This window comes from Oppia nitens, unplaced genomic scaffold (assembly GCF_028296485.1).
Source record: "Oppia nitens isolate AA-2021 unplaced genomic scaffold, nextdenovo-longstitch-racon4-pilon3 scaffold6_pilon_pilon_pilon, whole genome shotgun sequence".
NCBI lineage: Eukaryota > Metazoa > Arthropoda > Arachnida > Sarcoptiformes > Oppiidae > Oppia > Oppia nitens.
Genome location: NW_026533250.1, coordinates 5,002,148 through 5,023,281, shown reverse-complemented (window position 1 = coordinate 5,023,281; position 21,134 = coordinate 5,002,148). Strand labels below are relative to the sequence as shown.

Here is a 21,134-nt window from a genome sequence, read left to right as displayed (position 1 = left end):
AATAGTGTGATTTATATTCAAATTCGATTATTTTGAAAACTAGTCGATATATTAAAATTTCGTTTATAGAAATCATAATATAATTGAAAATTAGATCTAATAAGTATATAATATTCATAAATAACGTCATTTTTATTTTAGACCMTATTWTATAATGTGATTTATGACAAACTTAACAAGCCATAAAAACTAAACTACCAATTCGATTTTGATGATTCTTTTTTTATATTAAACTATTATTTCTTGACTACAAAGTTTCATTGTCATAATAAATTTATCAGTTGTGGTTTGACCTGTAGCATAGTGTCTTTCGTTGGTCATGATATTTTGTATATCTGGTCATCCTAGTTTTGCGATTGTGTGTATATTAAGTGTGGTCGATATGATATTCTTAAATGTATTTTACAGAATTAAATTATCTCTTACCGTTTAAAAGTTATTCAAAAATTACGTGGCGCAAGATCAATTGACTGGCTCTTTATATATCAATAGATATTTTAAAAGTAAATGTTTGTAAATGTTTTTCTATATTGTACTTTATTTTTTTTCAAAAAAAAAACTTTTATATATATAAACAGTTTAATACATTAATACAGTAATAATAATAATAATAAATCGATAGATTTTTATTTTATTTGAATGCCATAAAATCTGGCTATAAAATAAAATACCAGTAGATATTAAATTTGTTTTTTATTTTTCTAAAAAAATAAAATAAAATATTATTTAGACAAACTATTTAATTTTAATAGTATAGTTTACAAATAATATTATTATATACAGTAATTTTAAAGTAAAAAAATTAATTAATAGTTTTTAATATATTTTAATCTATGTATTTTATATAATTTTATTTAGAAATATTTAAAAAAAATAATTAATATCTTATTTTTTAAAAATATTACTAAAAATTATTAATCATTTTAATTAATTAGTTATAAATCTTACTTATCTGTATCTATAGTACAGTATATCACATATATCTTTAGTATTATTAGTATTTATGTTTAGTACAAAAAAAAAATCTATTATTTATTTATTTATTAAAGTCACACATTTTTTTGATAATAACATAAATTGAGTCACAAATTATCTTGATAATTTATTATACAATTTATTATATATATTTTTTAAATATGTGTTTGTATTATACAATATTTTTTGTGACATCTATGTTGTCATACATAAACATGATTTAATTTTTGTATATATATTTTTTAAATATTTTTTATTTGAAAAATTATTATTATTATTATTTAATAATAAGTTTATACATTTGTGTAGTTTATATAATCATTTCTAAAATTTAAAAAAAAATCAATTTTATTTAATGTTTAATCCAACAAATAATTATTACAACAACAAATAAATATGATTTTTCTTAAATATCAATCAAATGTAATAATAATAATAATAATAATAATTTTTAATTTGTTTCTAACTATTATTGCCAATAAAACTAGTGGTATAATTTACATAAATTTTTCTAACTTTTATTTAATTAATTAATTAATATTTATATAGTTTTAATACAATTTAATGATAATATTTATCCAAAAAATACAAACTATGCCTTAATTTTAGCAGTAATTAACTCCGCGATTAATCCATTGATGGATCAGTCCATTGACGATGACATAACTCTTACGGTTAGCGACACAGAGGCCACACTTGATGTGACCACCAATGAGACTATAAACACCGATTCGCCGGCCAAAAGTCAGAAGAGCACAGTTAGCACACAAAAGTCGTTAGCATTTACTTCTAGTACAACCGTTTCATTGGAGTGTAACTCTGATGGCAAATATGATGGTCAACACGGTATCAAACACTGGCCACCAGTTTCGCCTGGTACTGACTCCAGAGTTGACTGTCCCGGTCGAGTTGGTATTGGTGATGCTGGTAGTGGTGTTAGCTGGAAGTGTCAACTGAATGGCCAGTTTTCCGATGAAGGACCAGATTGGACAGAGTGTGGCCACTGGTTGGACGAGTTGGACAACAAAACTGAGAGTATCCACGATATTGCTGAGGCCATCGAAATGATTGAAACCATATCCAATAGGACCGGCAAAAGTGATACCATTATCGACAGTCAACGACTGTCTCAAGCCTTGGATATTGTAAGCAAAGTCCAGACGTTTGTCGACACAACGGCTACCACTAGTAGCGGGACCGACACCGACAGCAACCTGTGCGCCATCGAGTGTTACACTAGTAAAATGTTGGACACATTGGCCAACATTTTAGATCAGACATACGCATGGACTAACTCGACAACAGACAAGAGGACATCGATGGCCGAACAGATACTGACTACCAGTCAGTCGACAGCCTATAGTCTGGCACTTCGGCAAAACTTGACCACCAATTTGCTTGTTGTAGACAATAGTGACTTCTATATCAATACTTTCTATGTGAACACAGCCGCCGCCGCTGTAGAGCTAACTTTTCCCTACAATAACCCTAACCAGACCTCTATAGTGATACCGTCGGACACTGAGTTTGCTAACAATACTGTCAGGCGAACCAATCAAGTGGTCGGTGCTATCATTCACAATATCGGCGACTATCTATCGGACAATTTAGAGGACAACTATGAGATCAATTCATATATCCTATCGTTTAGTATGACTAACGATAGTCAATCAGTTTTACTCAACAGGGATGTAATCATTAGGTATGTGCTAATTAAAAATAATTAAAAATAATTTTTTAACTATAAATATAATTTTAAATCTTATAAATAATATATTACTTACATTCATAAAAAATTACATAATACTAGTGACATAAAAATATATTTAATAAAATGTTATCTCTCTCTCTCTCTCTCTCTCTCTCTCTCTCTCTCTCTCTCTCTCTCTCTCTCTCTCTCTCTCTCTCTATTTCTCTCTCACATAAAACTATTAAATAACAATTTTTATAACTAATAAATCATAATTTTGACAATTAAAATCAAGCGAAATATTTAAGGTATTTAAACTTTTTTATTATTATTTGACAATTATTCTGTATATTTGATTACTATTGTATAATAAAATTACAATTACCTTTATTCCGGTTATTTATTATCTATAACTTTATAAATAAAAACTTTCATATAAAATAAATAATTCAAAAATAAAATAATAGTTATTAAATATTAAGTATGAAATTTCAAATAAGATTTCTATTTAGTTTTTTTATTGTTATAATAATCTATAATTCAAAGTACACGGGAAAAAAATATTTGTATTTAATATATAATTTAATTATTTTTTTATGATTGCATTTTCTCATCAAATATGTATACATTGTATCAAATAAATCATCAAATTATTATCCTTAAGATTTAATATCTAATTTATGTCACAAATTACTTAATATTTATAATATCATATACTGTAGTCTTGAACACAAAAAGCGATTACAATTTGGCGATAAAGTTCAGTGCGTTTACTGGGACTTTGCGGCCAACCAATGGTCAGATCGTGGATGCATTACCGACACCCAGCTATCGGACAGGTATCACACAGTTTGCCGATGTAATCATTTAACCAATTTTGCTGCATTGATGGACGTCAGTGGCCGCGAACGGCGAACGGTACTCAAGTCGGCACTGACCTACAGCTGTAGTATTGTGTCGATAGTGTCGCTGATAGTGGCCATCAATTTGATTGTCAGATCGCGTCACTGTTTCATCAATAGTCAACAGTCTCGTGACAATAGTCTCAATGAAATGCGTGCTATTATTACCACTAATCTCTGCGTTTGTCTATTGATTACCAATTTTCTGGTCGTACTCGGAATGGACAGAACAGATGTTGTGGTAAATAAAAAAATAATTTGATTTAATTACTATTATTATTATGTTTTTTCCTTCTTCTTCTTCTGTTTTGGTTATATGACCAGTGGTTATGTCGACTGTCTTCGGGATCACTACTCTATTCGCTGATGAGTTCATTCTTCTGGATGTTGTTGGAGGGCTTCTATCTGTACAAGTCGTTGGTCTCGTGTTTTAATTGGCAATTCAAGGCCCGCTATCTCTATGCGGTTGGCTATGGCCTACCAGTGGCCATCATTTTCGTGGCATTTTTGGTCATCTATTGCAAACATAATATAGTATTGGAGGCACTGTTTGATCATCGATACAGTTATTTGTAAATTATTATGCATTTTATTTTATCTTTAATATTATAGTAAATTAATTGTTTATATTTTTTTTTGTTTTCATACAAGTTGTTGGATATCATCGACACATTATTCAAGTCATATTTGGATACTAATTGGTTAGTAATACTATTATTACTACTATAATATTATCTTATATTTAAGTATTTATGAATTTGTGGGCGAAAAATATTTAGGACCGGCTGTGACGGTCATATTAGCCAACTGTACCCTAATGTACATATCATTTAGGACAGCATTTCGTATATTACATAATCACAAACAGTACGGCATATCAGAGAAAAGGTGGCAAAAAAAGTTTAAACAATTATTAAGTTTTCTATTCATTATATTCCTGTTGGGTATCACTTGGCTATCATTTATATTATATATTCACGACTTTTTTCATCAATTATTTTCATATGTTTTCATTATATTAAGCGGATCTCAGGTATAAATCTTACAATAAATTTAAAAATTATTTATTATATATTTATATAATTATTTTTCAAAATTAATTGTCTAAAATTTTATTTTTAGGGTCTATTTATATGTTTACATCAATTTTTTATATACGAATTAAATGATAGACGAAAATCGTTTAGTAGTTCATTGAAAAATTCAAAAAATTAATTTATAAATTACAATTGTATTTATAATAGTCTATAATAATAATGCTTTCCTGTAGTTAAACAAATTAAAATTTTAATTAAAAAAGTCATTTGAGTCGCTAATTGAAAAATGATGCCAATCTTGATAGTAATCACCAAATCTTAACCTAAAATTCATTGGAAAGCCAGAATGTGAAGCATATAATTCAGATTTGGCACAAACCCATGACCATAGGGTAGTACCACATAAGCTATTGAATCGGCGGTCAACCTCTAGTAATGCCAAATCATACATCAATCGGATCAGATAATCAGTTTCAGATAGTGTTTCATCATTCAGTTGATGATTGAATTTATTAATGTCATTGGAATCGACTTTAGTAAATACCGGATCTGTTTTTCTGTACGGATTGTCCATAGATTCGTACACTTCAAACATTATTGCAAACAGTGTGTCCCTAATCATCGGATCCACACTATTGTAATCAGAGTCGTCCCGATTAGTAGAGGATTTCAATACTTCGGGACAATAGACACGAAATCGGTTGAGTCGATCGCCAAATAAGTCCATAATTGCCATCAGTTTTTTGTCTGTCAATGTTTCGGCAAATTTCGGACCAAAACATAGCGATTCAATTTGTGGACAATTTTCGGCAAAACGTTTCATCGATTTCAGACTTAATTCTTGATTAATGACAAGTATTCCAATATTTGGCAGTTTGTCGGCCAACCAATGAATCTCAATGAAGTGTATCTTCAGTCCATTGATGTCCAAAGTATTTCTTGTATAACACTCGTCGTCAGTCATCAGTTGTGATCTGATTCGCAATACTTTTACTTTTTTCAGACTTTGTTGACAACAATACTGAAACTGTTTGCTAACTCTTTGCAATTGAAACAACTCTTTCGGATTCAACATATTTAAGATGTTTATCAACACATCGTCGTTGAGTATCGACTAAAATATAATTATTTGTAAAAAATTTTAATAATATTTTGTATTATAATTTACCTCTTCATAAATATCTGCCAATGGATACAACCATTGATCCACTGAATCATCTTTTATATCACTATCGATGTCTATTTTAACCATATCTTTAACAATTGTTATATTTGATTGTATTATTTAAACAATTTATCAATTATTGTCTTAATATTAATACTGTATTTTCATCGACACATTTACAATCAAAAACTAATTCAATAATAACACTAATTGTATTAAAATGCTTGTATTTATTTGCCTACAAAATGCACTATTTATTATACAGTACTATAACTCCACCCATTTTACACACAAAATATATTCCCGTAATATAAATACTAAAAAATATTAAATTATTAAAAATAATAATAAATATTAAATAAAATAATAATAACTAAAAATATTAATATATTGGTTCTTGTAGCGTTTACCGGTCCTGGGAATCCCGTATAGAAATGGTAGCCCAGACGTCCCTGAGTACCCCCATAGCACTTTCATACCTGTCCGACCTCCGCAATTTGAGATATTCGACTTTAAAGTCGATTTTTTAATGGACGTTATTTATGTATATGAGACATTATTTCAATGTACTTTTTAATGCTACTAATATATCTGAAAACAAAATTTCAATACGATTTCTAGTATTCGAGATATTCGACTAAATCGAAAGTCGAAATTTTTAAATTACGTTATTTATACATATGATATATGATTTCAATGTATTTTTTAATAATAACTATCATAATAAAATCAACATTTCTATAAGTTATATAGTATTCGAGATATTCGACTATAGTCGATTTTTTTGTATATTGCATTTAATTATTATTTTTACTGTATATTATTTATTTTATTAAATGTATAAATTTATTATTGTTAATTGTGTGTAAAATTAATATACAATTTTATAATATTTTTGGCAATGCTAGACTTGAATGATAAGTTTGTTAAATCATGATAGTATTTTATAGTACTATCAACAAATAATACTTTTATCACGAACTCCTAAAAAAGTACGTATGGAAATGCTTTCTATCATTCTCAACTGGTTTATACTGCAAATAATTTTTACTCGATTTAAAGTCAAATATCTCGAATACTAAGTCTTATTGAAATTTTGTTTTCAGATATATTAGTAGCATTAAAAAGTACATTGAAATAATGTCTCATATACATAAATAACGTCCATTAAAAAATCGACTTTAAAGTCGAATATCTCAAATTGCGGAGGTCGGACAGGTATGAAAGTGCTATGGGGGTACTCAGGGACGTCTGGGCTACCATTTCTATACGGGATTCCCAGGACCGGTAAACGCTACAAGAACCAATATATTAATATTTTTAGTTATTATTATTTTATTTAATATTTATTATTATTTTTAATAATTTAATATTTTTTAGTATTTATATTACGGGAATATATTTTGTGTGTAAAATGGGTGGAGTTATAGTACTGTATAATAAATAGTGCATTTTGTAGGCAAATAAATACAAGCATTTTAATACAATTAGTGTAAGTTTCATTAGTTTTTTTTGTTACAGTTATGTCATCAAAAAGTATTATTTTTGTTTTATTGAACTGTAATAATAATACAGTATTATAATTAATAAATAATATATAATTTTTATATAATTATTTGTTTAAAAAAACGAGACTTTTTTTATAAAAAAAAGTTTAACTATTAATTCTTTTTACTATTTTATTAATTTTTGTTTAATTTAAATTGAAATCAATTTGATATTCAAATACATTGCAATAAGTTTACAGTTGTTTTACAATTAAATGTCTTATAAATCGTTGATTAGCTATAGTGTTGTGTTAGTAGTAGTTATTGTTGTTGTGTTGACCATTGAATCGGAAGCCGTGACCAAAGATTTTTGTATTGAATTTGTGAAAAATGACCGCAAAATTGATTTCTCGTTGCGTTTATATCATGACGAAGACTATCGAAAGATATTCTTTATCGGCGACACATTTTGGACACTTAAATACTACGATAGCGTCGACAACAAGACAGTAACCATCGACAGCAACAGTACCGGTGCTTCCGACTGGTTGTCCGGTCAGAAGTACTCTATGGTCTGGTGTGTCTGGTTTAATGGTACGGAAAAACCTATTATTGTTGGTGTAAACTATGATCACTGTCGTGTCGGTGCACTGCGGGTTAGTTATCCCTCTCTCTTTCCACACACACACACACACTTGACAATCAATGTTAGTCATAATTTTATAAATTAATTAATAATTACTTTAAATCGTTTAGAAAGACTTGAAAACCATAGACTGGGCGGTCATTTCTGTTGATACATTGAATGTTAAACACGCGGACAACGACTCGACAACCATTGATATTAGCAATGAATTTAAACCAACATTTGCCTGGACTTCAATACCATTTCAAAGGGAGCGCCGTTATGTCACCTTTTGGTACAAAGTTGCGACTAAAACATATAATTTTGATAACCCGTACCAACCGTTTATAGATATCACTGAAATTAATAAAATTCAAGATTGGATTATCAGAGGACTAATCGAACTGAAGATCAATAAGGAGATGGAAATAATGACAATTATTGGTCAGTATAGTCAAAATGATAACAGCAATGGTGGTTCAGCTGATGGCCAGGGATCTATTGTCTTTATGAATGTCGACAATAGTATCAAATATTGTTATGTCGGACGTCCATTCAATGGAATGGCCGTATGTTTTCAACTAATGTCTACTAATATAAATGTATTACTAAATTACAATTAAATTTTTATTTAGTGTAAACCAGAAAATCTAAAGACACTCATCGACTGTTCCCATATAATAACAACCATACCTATAACATCTATAACAGCCATACCTACAACACCTACAGCAGCCGTATCTACAATACCCATACATACAACAACCAGCACTCAAACTAATGGCCCAATTAATTGGTTTAAATGGTTGAAAACTACATTATATATTGTGGTTAATATAATCCTATTGATACTCAACTGTTTGATGATATACTTGATATACAGGCAATGGTTAAAACGATGAACAAAACAATAACAAAATTTAATTATAATCTAATTTATAAATATTCTTCATTTATTTTATTTTTTTTTGTTGTAAAAATATTGATATTACTGTATACTATAAAAAACATTTTAAATAAATTTCTAAATTTTATATACACCAGTATAACTGTACTATATTTTTATTTAATATACAAAAAGAAACTAATATCGGTAATTATTGCAACTAAATTAACAAAACAATAGTTGCTTAAATTAATTGACACCAATTGCTTAAAAAATAAACATTTATTAATTTAAATGAATCCATTGATGTCCAAAGTATTTCTTGTATAACACTCGTCGTCAGTCATCAGTTGTGATCTGATTCGCAATACTTTTACTTTTTCAAGACTTTGTTGACAACAATACTGAAACTGTTTGCTAACTCTTTGCAATTGAAACAACTCTTTCGGATTCAACATATTTAAGATGTTTATCAACACATCATCGATGAGTATCGACTAAAATATAATTAAATAAAATATATTTATTTGTAAAAAAAAATTTAATAATAATTTGTATTATAATTTACATTTTCATAAATATCTGCCAATGGATACAACCATTGATCCACTGAATTATCTTTTATATCACTATCGATGTCTATTTTAACCATATCTTTAGCAGTAGTATACAGGGGGCTATATCTGGAAATTAAACTTTTAATCCGCTTAATCCTCATAAGCCGGATTAATCCTTAAGTATGATTAATACACTAATCCTTTTTACTACAATGAAATAGTATTTTGTCGCGTGACGTGTATAGTAGTAGTAGTGTATCACGTGATGTAATAAAAATGCGCAAAATTTAAAAATTATTTTTTTTTATTTTTAAAATATAAAATTATTTTTTATAATTTGTATTATAAAAAATATTACAATAATTTTTTGTAAAAAATAAACTATAAAAATTTTTTTAAAAAACAATCTGAATACAAATTATTAAATAAATGAAAAAGTATATCTAAATCAAACTGATTGTTAACACCAGTTAATATTAATTTACATTTATTAGTGATTGTTATTTTACCATAAGTGTTAAAATCTATAATTATATGTGGAAATATTTCTGCCTCTAATGATGCCTCGATGGCCGAAAGGCTAAGTTGTCGGCTTTCAAGTACGACAACCCGAGATCGATACTAGGACGAGCCACCTAAGTTTGTTGGGATTTTTAACTCGAGGAAACAGATAATATGTGTACTCTGATATGGTTCCAAGTCGGTGTTAGTGTAGATTAGCTGTTATTTGAGCATAGTTTATACACATGTGATAAAATAATATGCTTATAATTGTTGATATAATTCACTTCATCAATGTTGAAAACAAAAAAAAGTTGTTTTACTTGGCGTCTCTTGATATACACAAATAATATCTTAAAATTGTTGATAATATATTTTTGATGACTTTGTTTTATATGTACTAACTCTACGGTTGTAAAATAACACCACAATAATCTTTTATTTGAATAAACTTTTCATTGTTGTCTTTATATAAATTAGCAAATAAAGACAACACACATATATAATCTCCTGAGCGAGAAATATAAAATAAATAATCTGATACTATTTTTAAAGACATGATTGTATGGGTATAACTTAATCTTTGCTTCTATAAAGCTTATTGCATACGCTTATTGCAATGTTTACTTAATGAAAGCATATCCTCTGTTGTGTCTGTGTACAATATGTGTATGTGTGTGTATGTGTGTGTGTGTGTATGTGTGTATGTGTGTATGTGTGTATGTGTGTATGTGTGTATGTGTGTATGTGTGTATGTGTGTATGTGTGTATGTGTGTATGTGTGTATGTGTGTATGTGTGTATGTGTGTATGTGTGTGTGTGTGTATGTGTATGTGTATGTGTATGTAATTATAATTTATGTACACTATTGGCATTACCCAGGGTGAACTGCGAGGAATTTGTGTACACTCACCCCAATATATATATATATATATATACAAATACTTATTTGAATTTTTTTTATTAAATACTATTTACATATAATTTAATTTCTGAAATTAGTTTGTACACATTTGTTGTTTCTTTTATCGAAAACTTTTTCAACTTATTTTGTAACAACTTCTGTTTAAACAGAAGAACAGGAAAAAGTAACTAATAATGTTTGACATGAAGTATCATTAATGTCTGGCGATATATAAAAGGAGACTGACTTCATCTCATTTTCTGTCTGAATGGCCATATCCTTCGATAATGGCTAGTTGGGGTACCAGGCCGAATATTCTTCATTGGCTTCCGCTAATAAGTCCCGTAAGTCATATATTTTCTTTTTCATAAATTTTTGTCGCTTGGTGTTAGTCGTCAAAATGTCTTTTAATAGGACTGTTGGTTGTTGTGGACTCAATTTTAATTTTAAAGTTTTGAGTGTAGAACTAATAGAATAGAATAATAAAACAATAGTAGAAATCTGTAAGTAATATTTATTTCTTATTGTGAATATATTACGTAACGTGTACTGTTATTACGTAACAACCCGGGTATAGCCCTATGTATACTACTTTTATCCATTATTTACTTTGATTGTAATTTTTTTTTCAATTATTGTCTTAATACTACTGTATTTTCATCGAAACTTTTACTGTAAAAAACTAATACAATAATAATTTTCATTAGTTTTTATTGTTGCAGTTATGTCGTCAAAAAGTATTATTGAACTGTAATAATAATATAAATACATATTACAACATAACATATATTTTGCCAATATATGTCTGTATACGAGCGCTGCACCGAACTCGGGTTAGCGGCTGTGAAGGCTGTACCGGCCGTACAACTGGTCGTCAAAATGTAGAGCACTCTTCAAACACATCCAGTTGTCCCACCCAAGTGATTGGCCGATTTGGCCGATCCGGTCGGTACTGGCGTTTCTTGCGCCACCCTTTCCCCAGCACCAGTATAGTTGTATGAATTGTTATTTAACACACAATTTTAATTATAAAATAATATTACTTTATTGTTGAGTATCAAAATTAAATACTTAATACAAAAGTATAAAACTTAGACAAAATAAGTACAGTACAAAAGTACTAAAAACTGTTAAAAACGAAATAAAAAAACTATTACAAAACATATACGATTATAAAAGACGACTACAATATCAAGACCCCGAGTTAGGGTCGGTTGACTCTTATATAGCTGGAGAGGGAGGTGTGGTATGTCATGCATGGGCTGATCTAAACTAACCAATTATATAATCTTAGCTACCAAAACTATAATATATATGTAATATATATTATTATGTTTTATCCCCCCACAGTTAAATAAAAGCCAACCGTTACAATAAAACAATTATAAAAATTTAAAGTTGTTATATATATATATAGTTAATATTTAATTAATACTTATTATCTTATCAATCAGTACAATTATTTCTACTATTAATTAATAGGGGAAAACCTTTAATTATGATTACAAACCAATAATTTAGGTGAAAAACCTATTACATAAATTGGGTGAAGTGGGCACACTATGTCTACACAAAATAAACTTTTTGACCGATTTGATCATTTTGGTCAAACTGGTCATCCTAGTCTATTTTGTATGACAATCATTTAATATATTTAATTTATACATTAAACGCCAATTTAGTCCTTAAATATATTTTAAAATTATTATAAAATAATATGATATTTTGATTATAATTAAAATTAAAATCTAATTCTTGTAAAATAACGTAAAATAAAATATTACTAAAAAAACTTTTTTTATATATTATAAAAAGTTTTTTGAAATAAAAATCTATAATTTTTTTTTATAATAAGCTAATTAGTAAAAATCAGTCAGAGTTGAAATATTATATACTATATTAGTATTGTATTCCTACTGATCACATGATTGGTCAACAATACAAAAAAAACAGTTGATCACTGATCACGTGATTTATATGAAATTATTTGTAGTTTCAATAATGTTTAACCAAAAAGTTTCAAATTATTTTGTTTGTTAAAAAAATAATTAGTATTTTTTTAAATTAATTAAAAATATTTTTGTTTGTTATACTCTTTTCAATGGATTCCAGTCGATCGGTAATTACATTAATATTTTTATTAATTACAATATATTTTTTTAAAACTAATTATTGATTGTTTTTTTTAATGTTTTTTAAAGATATTATTTGATCAATCAGTTGGCGGTCAAACACACGATCAAAATGAGAAAACAATTGATGAGACGATTGCCGACACAATTGATGAGACCAATAGTGGTCAAAACGACAGTCAATCTGCCGAAACAATTGCTGAGCAAAGAATCGGTGCTTTGGATGACACTATTGATAACCCCATTGATGACACTATCAGTGGACAACCCGAAAGTCGATCGGACGACAATACTGTCCCAATAGTCAATGATATCGATGATAACTCTACCGAAATCGGTATCAATAGTAATGCCAACATTGTTGACAAAAATGATGGTACAGTCGGCGATACAACTGCGGATATATTTGGTGATCAAAGCGATGACTCAGTTGACCATCGATTGGTGATCGATATCGACAGAGATAGTCATAATCGAGTCGTCAGTGTTGTTCAATCTGTTATTGACACGACTGTTCATTCAGACACAGATACCGTACAGCACTATAGAGTATCAGATATCGGCGCCAACTATAGTAATCCTATTATTGCTGTTAACGATACCAACGATGACAATGGTTTGTCTGTAAATGAGGCCAACAACGGGATACCCATTAATACCGATACCGATGGCCAGTGTTTGGGTACTACCAGTGCTGAGACTTCTGACAACACACAACTACGGTATGTATTCAACTGTTATTCGTTACAATTCAAGTGTTGGTCGATTTGGCCGATTTGATCAATTTTATGTTTTAGACTTATTATACAATATTATTACTAAAATTTTTTTCTTATAACTCATTACAGGACACCCACTCGTATTCAATCAACAACAGGTTTACCAGAATCTCCGACTCAGGAGGACTTGGATTCACTCAATGATGAAATGTTCGCATTGGCCGTCAATAAGTTAGGAACGTGTGGACGCAATTTTGGTAAATGGATGACTCGTTTCAGTAATGCTTCCGCCAAATGTATTGAAATGGCCAGCAGTCAAATGTCTGGACGGGTTAGTACTTCAATTGATAACTTTATAGCTGAACCCATGGACGACACTGACGTCTCAATGGACCAATCGTTAAGTCCCGACATAATTCCCACCGAATCTGGATATTTAGAAACTATTTCTGGAAGTAATCAAAAAGTCATCCAACTGTATGGACACCTGACCAACGCCAACGCAGTTAAAGACAAACAACGATTGTTTGAAAGCTATCAAAAATCGTCATATATGGGATGGGAAGTGTTAACCGGTAGGACTGTTCATCAGTTTGTTTTTTTCCGGTTATACTCGCCTTGTTGTCCCATATGTGGGCAAGATTTGGCCACCGGACCTAATTCGACTGTCCACGACATACACAATCACATGAAAGTAAAGCACTACATGATGAACACCTCGACATTAATTCACGCCAAACTTCATATCGTTAGCTAGGCTGTTATTTGTTTGTTTTGTATGAGTATATATAACAATAATTGATATCTAATTCAAATATACATTTTTTTTAAAAAAAAACATTTAAAAAAATTACTTTTTTTGTCTATTCTTTTTAAACAATTAGTCAAAACAATAGTAAATAGTAATTAACATTAATAAAAAAATTATTATTTAATTTATGTTATTATATATATCTTAAAAGTTATGAAACTATATTTAGTTAAACCAATTAATCAATTTTGCCAATTTGGCAATTTTTTTAACTATATTGTAACTATTTTGACAAATATATATGTAGAAAATATATAGAATATTACAGTAAATTATTTTTTTATAAAAAAAAATATTTGTGATAAATTATTTTTAAATATTTTTTTAGGTTACAAATATAATTATGTGTATAAATATAATGATATAATTATGTATAGATATTATTTTAGTACTAATAAAAAAATTGTTTTGTTTACTAAATATTTTTTTTAAATAATTTGATTTACATATTAGTATTATAAATATAGACTTTTTATTATATTGTAAATCAAACTAAACAATCACATTAAGAAACATTATTTTATAACGTTTTAAATAATATGTATGAAAATTATTGTTTAAAAATTATTATTTTTTTTAAACATTAAACTGTATTTACAATTTTCATTTAAATTTAATTATTACTGTATTAATAAATCTATAAATATATTTTTTTTGATTGTATCTATTTAATAATTTAATAATTTTTTGGTTGTTGATAAATACATAATTAAAAGCAAATTACTTTTATTAGAAATAATATATAAATACTATAATAATAATCATGTTTTTTTTGTCAATTTTGTCAATTTAGCCAATTTGCCAATTTGGCCAATATTACCATGGTTAAATGTTTAATAACATATAACTAAGATTATTATATAATTTAAATAAAAATTATTTTTTTTTTTAAAAATAATTCAATTATCGTGTAATTTGTTGATTATTTAGATATTTGTTATTTAATTTTTTATCATTTAGTTACATAATTTTCTATTTTTTTTTGTTTAACAAAAATAGTTATAAAATTAGTAAATTTTATGTATATATTTGTTGTTTATTTTGTTATTACTAATTTAAATGATTATTTGATATATTTTTTTTGTAGTTATTTAAATTATTGTAATTTATACTATTAAAAACACTTGAATATAGTAAAAGATTATAACATCATTATGAGTAGCATTTTATTATATATATATATATTTATAAATATAATTTATTACATATTATTTTTTTTAAAATTATGTTTTAAGTAGATTTATTTATATAATTAGTATTATATCAAATTTTATTACATAACATTAAATTTTATATTTATATGTCATATTTATGTTTTTACGTATATATCTGTATAAATATCATAATATCTTTTGGTATTTTTATGGCCCACTACAGATAGGTCCCATTCTACTAGTAGTATACACTGCACCGATACTATTATTATGACCAGCAATAGAGTCACATTAATTACCAGGACCATATATTTGGACACTATAACATTTGATAAATTGCATGGGCGGTTTGTTTTTTATAGTATACATATACATATGTGGTATACATATGGTATACATATGTTATAGATATGGTATACCTTATTTTTGTAAGTGTCTGTATGCGGTTGTATGTGGTTGTATGTGTGTATATGTGTGTGTATGTGTGTGTATGTGTGTGTATGTGTGTGTATGTGTGTGTATGTGTGTGTGTGTGTATGTGTGTGTATGTATGTGTTTGTGTATGTGTGTGTATGTATATGTGTGTGTGTATGTGTATGTGTGTGGGTATAATATTTTTATAGATATATAAATTTTTTATTACCTTTTATTTAAAAAACTAATATTTTGATAAGATTATATTCTGTAATTTATTTTGTATTTTTTTTTGTAATTTCTAACTCAATCGCATTATTTTTTTTCTTATTTTTATTGTTAATTGTAAGGTAATTGTATTACTTAATTAGATTTAATTCTACTTATTTATTCAACATTATTAAAATCAAAATTATTTTTTATAACCTATTATTTTATTTATTTCTTTTTTCATTTACATATTCTTAACAATAGTTTCAAAACTAAAATACAGACTGTTATGTTAGGGCACAATATGACAATTTGACCAAACCGGCCGATCCGATCAAACTGACCTATATGTCCAGTAGTCAAAACTATCATGTATTAATTTTAAACTCAATTGCCTTTTATTTAATTTTAACCCAATTTTTTTTAATTCAATTAATTTTTCTAATTTACTCATTTTTTATACACTTTTTTCATAATTTATTTTCAAATGTGCACTTTTTTCTTATTTCTTATCTAATCAATTTATTTTTCATTCAATTTATTTTTTATTTCATTCATTAATTTTTCTTTCTATATTGTGCAGACTTTAGCGCTAACGTCTCACAAATAGTTTTTTAGGCAATATATTACATTTTATTTTAATAAATCGATCCATCAATTCTAAAAACAATAGTTATTTTATAATAATTTGATTTAAAATTTTTATTTAATTTACTTTTCAGACCTATAGCGATCAGGAGCTTTTAATATACGTCCATATTTACTGTGTTTTCTAAACGTATTTTGTTTATTAATTACCTTGACAATTGGTTTTTTCTTTTTCTTTTTAATATTATTTTTTATTAGATCTTTAGACTGATTTGTCTGTGTTGGCCGATTTGGACAATTTGACCAATCATTCACTGGCTCAACAGTTAAGTCATTTTCATGTAAAATTTCCAATTCAAAATTCTCATTAAATTTTGTTAATCTACTAGTATGTACTACTTCGGATCTGTTTGAGTCTACGTTAACTACTTTTACCGTTACTGGTGTTATAATTTCTGTTACGGTGAATGGACCAAACATTCGATGTAAAAGTTTTGTACTCAGATTACGTTTCCTAATCGGTGTGAATACCATTACTTTATCACCAATTTTAAAATCTATATTTAGTCTCTTTTTATCATAATAATACTTATTTTTTAACTGCATATCCTTAATGTTTGTATTGGCTAATAATCTAGCATTTTCTAAATTTTGCTCAAAAAGTTCTGGTATCTCATCAATAACTGGTGTTCTTAGTAAGGTGTCTATCGGTAATCTAGCATCTCTACCAAACAACAGTTTGTAGGCACTAAATTTGGTTGTTTCTTGAGGAGTAGTATTGTGAGCAAAAGTGACATAAGGTAAACTATCTGGCCAATTTTTTTGATCGTAATCACAATATTGGGATAACATATTAGCTAGCGTTTTGTTAAAATTTTCAACTAATGCATTTGTTTGTGGGTGATAACTAGATGTACGTGAATGTATTGTATCAAATGAATCAAACAATTTTTGCATTAGAGTTGAGGTGAAACATTTTCCCTGATTAGTTAATATGACTGCAGGTGCTCCATATATAAGTACTACATTATGTATAATAAAATTAGCAACTGTTTCAGCTTTACTGTCCTCAAGTGCACCTGTGATGACATAACGCGTGCAATGATCAGTACAAACGACTATATGTCTTTTATTATTGTAAGACAGAGGGAATGGACCGAGAAGATCACAACCAATTGTCGAGAAAGGTATGACAGGTGTGTCCATTATCTGACCAAAACCTATAGGTTTCCGCTGCGGTTTCTTTTTTGTTTGACAATCTATACATTGATTGATGTACTGACTAATTGAACGAAACATTTTTTTCCAGTAATATTTTCCCCTCATTTTTGCATAGCATCTAATAATTCCTAAGTGTCCGCTAACCGGATCGTTGTGGTTAGTATATAGTATGTCTTTACGTAACACTTTCGGTACTAATAATTGATAAATAGGACCAAAACCATTATCGATTTTTCGATATAAAATACCGTCTATTAATTCGAAACTTTTTCCTCCAGATATATACTGGGGTTTGTTTGTAATATTTTCAAACTTTTTAATTACATTCTTACACCATTCATCCTGTTGTTGCAATTCAACTAAATTGATGTCATTTACGTTCAACAACATTTCATCAAAATTTGGTCCCGTTTGAACATTTTGACCAATTTGACCGATTTCAACGTTAGTTAATTTTAGAGGCGCTCGCGAGAGTGCATCGGCATCTAAATGATAAGCACCTGATTTATAGACAATTTTGAAATCATATTCAGCTAATTCAAGTACCCATCGGGCTATCCGTCGTGTCGGACTTTTAGATCGGAACATCCAGCACAGGGAGTGGTGATCGGTAACTATTTCGAAATATTTTCCTAACAAATATTTTATTATTTCCATATTTAATTGGGTGTTCTTTGCCTTCAATTATATGTAATAATACATAACCTAATCCCTCTAAACTAGCATCTGTATGAAGTCTAACATCTAAATTTTGGTCATAATGTACGAGTACAGGAGCACTAGACAAACATTTTTTTAAATTGTTTACTGCATTTTCCTCTAATATAGTCCATTGCCACTGTACATGTTTTCTTAATAATCTCAATAACGGTGAAGCTAATTTGCTAAACTCACTCATTGAATCTCTATAATAACCGCACATACCTAGAAATCTCTTAATTTCTTTAACATTTTTAGGTGATCTAAAATTAGTAATTGCTAATACTTTTTTATCGTCAGGTTTGATACCGTCGGATCCTACGATCCAACCTAAAAATTTTATTTCATTTTTAGCAAAATGACATTTTTGTTTTTGAAGTTTTAAGTTGGCCAATTCGATCCTATCGAACAATTGGGCCAATCGGTCTAAATGTATGTCAAAGTCTGGGGCATATACTATTATATCGTCTAAATAGGCGACACATGTATTGTATCTTAAACCCGCTATCAGCTTATTAACCATGCGTTGGAAAGTAGCAGGTGCACCGGTCAAACCAAATGGCATTACTTCCCATTCATACAATCCATTAGGTGTTATAAATGCAGTTTTAGGGATATCTTTTGGTTCGACGGCCACTTGCCAATAACCTGATATGAAGTCTAGGGTTGTGAAAAACTTAGAACCGGTAAATGCTGTCATCAAGTCATTTATTCTCGGCAAAGGATAACTATCTTTTTCGGTTATTTTGTTTAAATTACGGTAATCACAACAAAACCTTAGCTGTCCATTTGATTTTTTAACCATTACAACAGGGCTAGCATATGGGCTATTTGATTCTCTAATTATACCCGCCTTTAACATTTCGTCAATTTGATCGTTCATTACGATTAGATCCTTAGGGCTTGCCCTATACGGTGGCTGATGAATAGGATCATCGGTTGTTAATTTAATATTATGTGTGATTAAATCGGTTTTAGTGATATCAGAGATTGAGTTAGCGAAAATGTTATTATATTTTAATAAAAAACATTTAATTTTATTATATTGTTCAACAGTTAAGTTATTGTTAATATTAAATTCAAATGAATCATTATTTTGGGTATCATTGACCGCATCGGCCGATTTAGCAAAATTGGCCGTTTCGGTCTTATGGGTTGCCGTAAGCAATTCAACATTATCTACATTTTGAACTGTACCTATAGTAGTACTTTCTCTTATAAATGAATTTGATGGTAAGGTGTTGATAATAAAAACAAATAATTTATTATTCTCATATTTGATTAGCGAGTCAAAAATTAATAAATTAAATTTGATTTGAAATTCAACGCTTGGTTCAAAATATAAATCATTACTAGGTTTATTTATAGCGTTAACTTCAACCCATCGGCCACTATTTTTAGGTATAGTAGTACTGGATTTTATTTTTAATTTACAATCATTATTTACATTATTATAAAAATTATGGTTATAAAATGGAAGTTCTACTAAACTTTGATAATTAGCTTTTATTTGCTTAAAATCAATATTAAGTTCAGATTTGATACAAAAATCTAAACCTAAAAGTACATTAAATGGTAGGTTATCATAGACTATAAATTCGATTAAATAATTATATTTATCAATTGAAACTGTACAGTTAGCTTTGCCAACCGGTACCATTGTAGTACCGTTGGCTAGTTTTAATATAGGATGAGAGCATAAATTTAAACTTAAATTTTTGAATTTATTAAATTCATTTTTACTAATAATAGACCGGGCGGATCCGGTATCAATTAACATAATATATGGGGTTTTATTTACATAGCCGTCAATTGTTAAATGCATATCTTTAATATTGATTATATAACAGTGGGTATCGGCGACGGCATTAGTGATGACCGCCGCCATCACTCGTTTCCCGAACTGCTATTTTCTTTAGCATTAACAACAGTTTTGGGCTCCGTATTATTACTCTTATTGTGATAACAAGTTTTAGCAAAATGTCCAGGTTTATGACAAATGTCACACACGGGACGCCCATCAACAGTACGCCTATATTGAAACCTGTTACTGTTATTGTTACGATAACTATTGTTACGGAAATTATTGTTATTATAATTGTTGTTACGATAATTGTTATTATTATTTTGTGTTATCATAAAACTTTTTACTAATTCACACAATTGGGCTATCTCTGATTTTGAGTCTGCCTTGGCTGCGTTGGCCGATTTGGTAAAATTGGTCAAAGTATTTGGATTGACATCTGCACTTAGATTAATGTCCCTATTGTTATTTGGTACAGATATTGGTGTTTTAGTACTGTTTTTCGGGTCATTTAATAACAAATAGTTATAGGTGGGTCTCTGCGAGGCAAGTATTTCAGACTCTTCAATACTTCTGAGTTTTCCTAACAAATCAATGCAAGTTTTGGGTTCAAATACTAAAACCTTTTCTAACATTCCTGACTTTAAGCCTCT

At 28.4% G+C, this 21,134-nt stretch overlaps 4 protein-coding genes across 4 annotated transcripts; 3 read left to right on the top strand and 1 right to left on the bottom strand.

Annotated features, from left to right (window-relative positions):
• The first annotated feature begins 1,613 nt into the window (after positions 1-1,613).
• Positions 1,614-4,273, top strand: LOC128962782 (adhesion G protein-coupled receptor L3-like). Its single transcript, XM_054309184.1, has 4 exons — positions 1,614-2,677; positions 3,388-3,808; positions 3,892-4,139; positions 4,219-4,273. The coding sequence occupies exons 1-4, from the start codon at positions 1,614-1,616 to the stop codon at positions 4,271-4,273; spliced, it is 1,788 nt and encodes a 595-aa protein (XP_054165159.1).
• Positions 4,274-4,834: 561 nt separating this feature from the next.
• Positions 4,835-5,933, bottom strand: LOC128962529 (uncharacterized). The gene is made up of 2 exons (XM_054308905.1): positions 5,773-5,933; positions 4,835-5,718 (listed from the first exon to the last, which is right to left on the bottom strand). Exons 1-2 carry the CDS (start codon positions 5,854-5,856, stop codon positions 4,855-4,857), a joined length of 948 nt encoding a protein of 315 aa, XP_054164880.1. The 5' UTR covers positions 5,857-5,933; the 3' UTR covers positions 4,835-4,854.
• Positions 5,934-7,482: 1,549 nt separating this feature from the next.
• On the top strand, positions 7,483-8,783 carry LOC128962781 (uncharacterized). The gene is made up of 3 exons (XM_054309183.1): positions 7,483-7,912; positions 8,013-8,450; positions 8,517-8,783. Exons 1-3 carry the CDS (start codon positions 7,532-7,534, stop codon positions 8,781-8,783), a joined length of 1,086 nt encoding a protein of 361 aa, XP_054165158.1. The 5' UTR covers positions 7,483-7,531.
• Positions 8,784-12,811: 4,028 nt separating this feature from the next.
• On the top strand, positions 12,812-14,337 carry LOC128962780 (uncharacterized). Its single transcript, XM_054309181.1, has 3 exons — positions 12,812-12,848; positions 12,931-13,583; positions 13,710-14,337. Exons 1-3 carry the CDS (start codon positions 12,831-12,833, stop codon positions 14,335-14,337), a joined length of 1,299 nt encoding a protein of 432 aa, XP_054165156.1. The 5' UTR covers positions 12,812-12,830.
• Positions 14,338-21,134: the final 6,797 nt, after the last annotated feature.

Coding starts and splice junctions, on each gene's coding strand:
- LOC128962782 (XM_054309184.1), top strand. CDS start 1,614: ATGGATCAGTCCATTGACGATGACATAACTCTTACGGTTAGCGACACA. Junction 3,809..3,891: donor TGGACAGAACAGATGTTGTG/GTAAATAAAAAA, acceptor TTATATGACCAG/TGGTTATGTCGACTGTCTTC. Junction 4,140..4,218: donor GATCATCGATACAGTTATTT/GTAAATTATTAT, acceptor TTTTCATACAAG/TTGTTGGATATCATCGACAC.
- LOC128962781 (XM_054309183.1), top strand. CDS start 7,532: ATGTCTTATAAATCGTTGATTAGCTATAGTGTTGTGTTAGTAGTAGTT. Junction 7,913..8,012: donor GTCGTGTCGGTGCACTGCGG/GTTAGTTATCCC, acceptor TAAATCGTTTAG/AAAGACTTGAAAACCATAGA. Junction 8,451..8,516: donor GTCCATTCAATGGAATGGCC/GTATGTTTTCAA, acceptor ATTTTTATTTAG/TGTAAACCAGAAAATCTAAA.
- LOC128962780 (XM_054309181.1), top strand. Junction 13,584..13,709: donor TCTGACAACACACAACTACG/GTATGTATTCAA, acceptor AACTCATTACAG/GACACCCACTCGTATTCAAT.
- LOC128962529 (XM_054308905.1), bottom strand. CDS start 5,856: ATGGTTAAAATAGACATCGATAGTGATATAAAAGATGATTCAGTGGAT. Junction 5,719..5,772: donor TGGCAGATATTTATGAAGAG/GTAAATTATAAT, acceptor ATTATATTTTAG/TCGATACTCAACGACGATGT.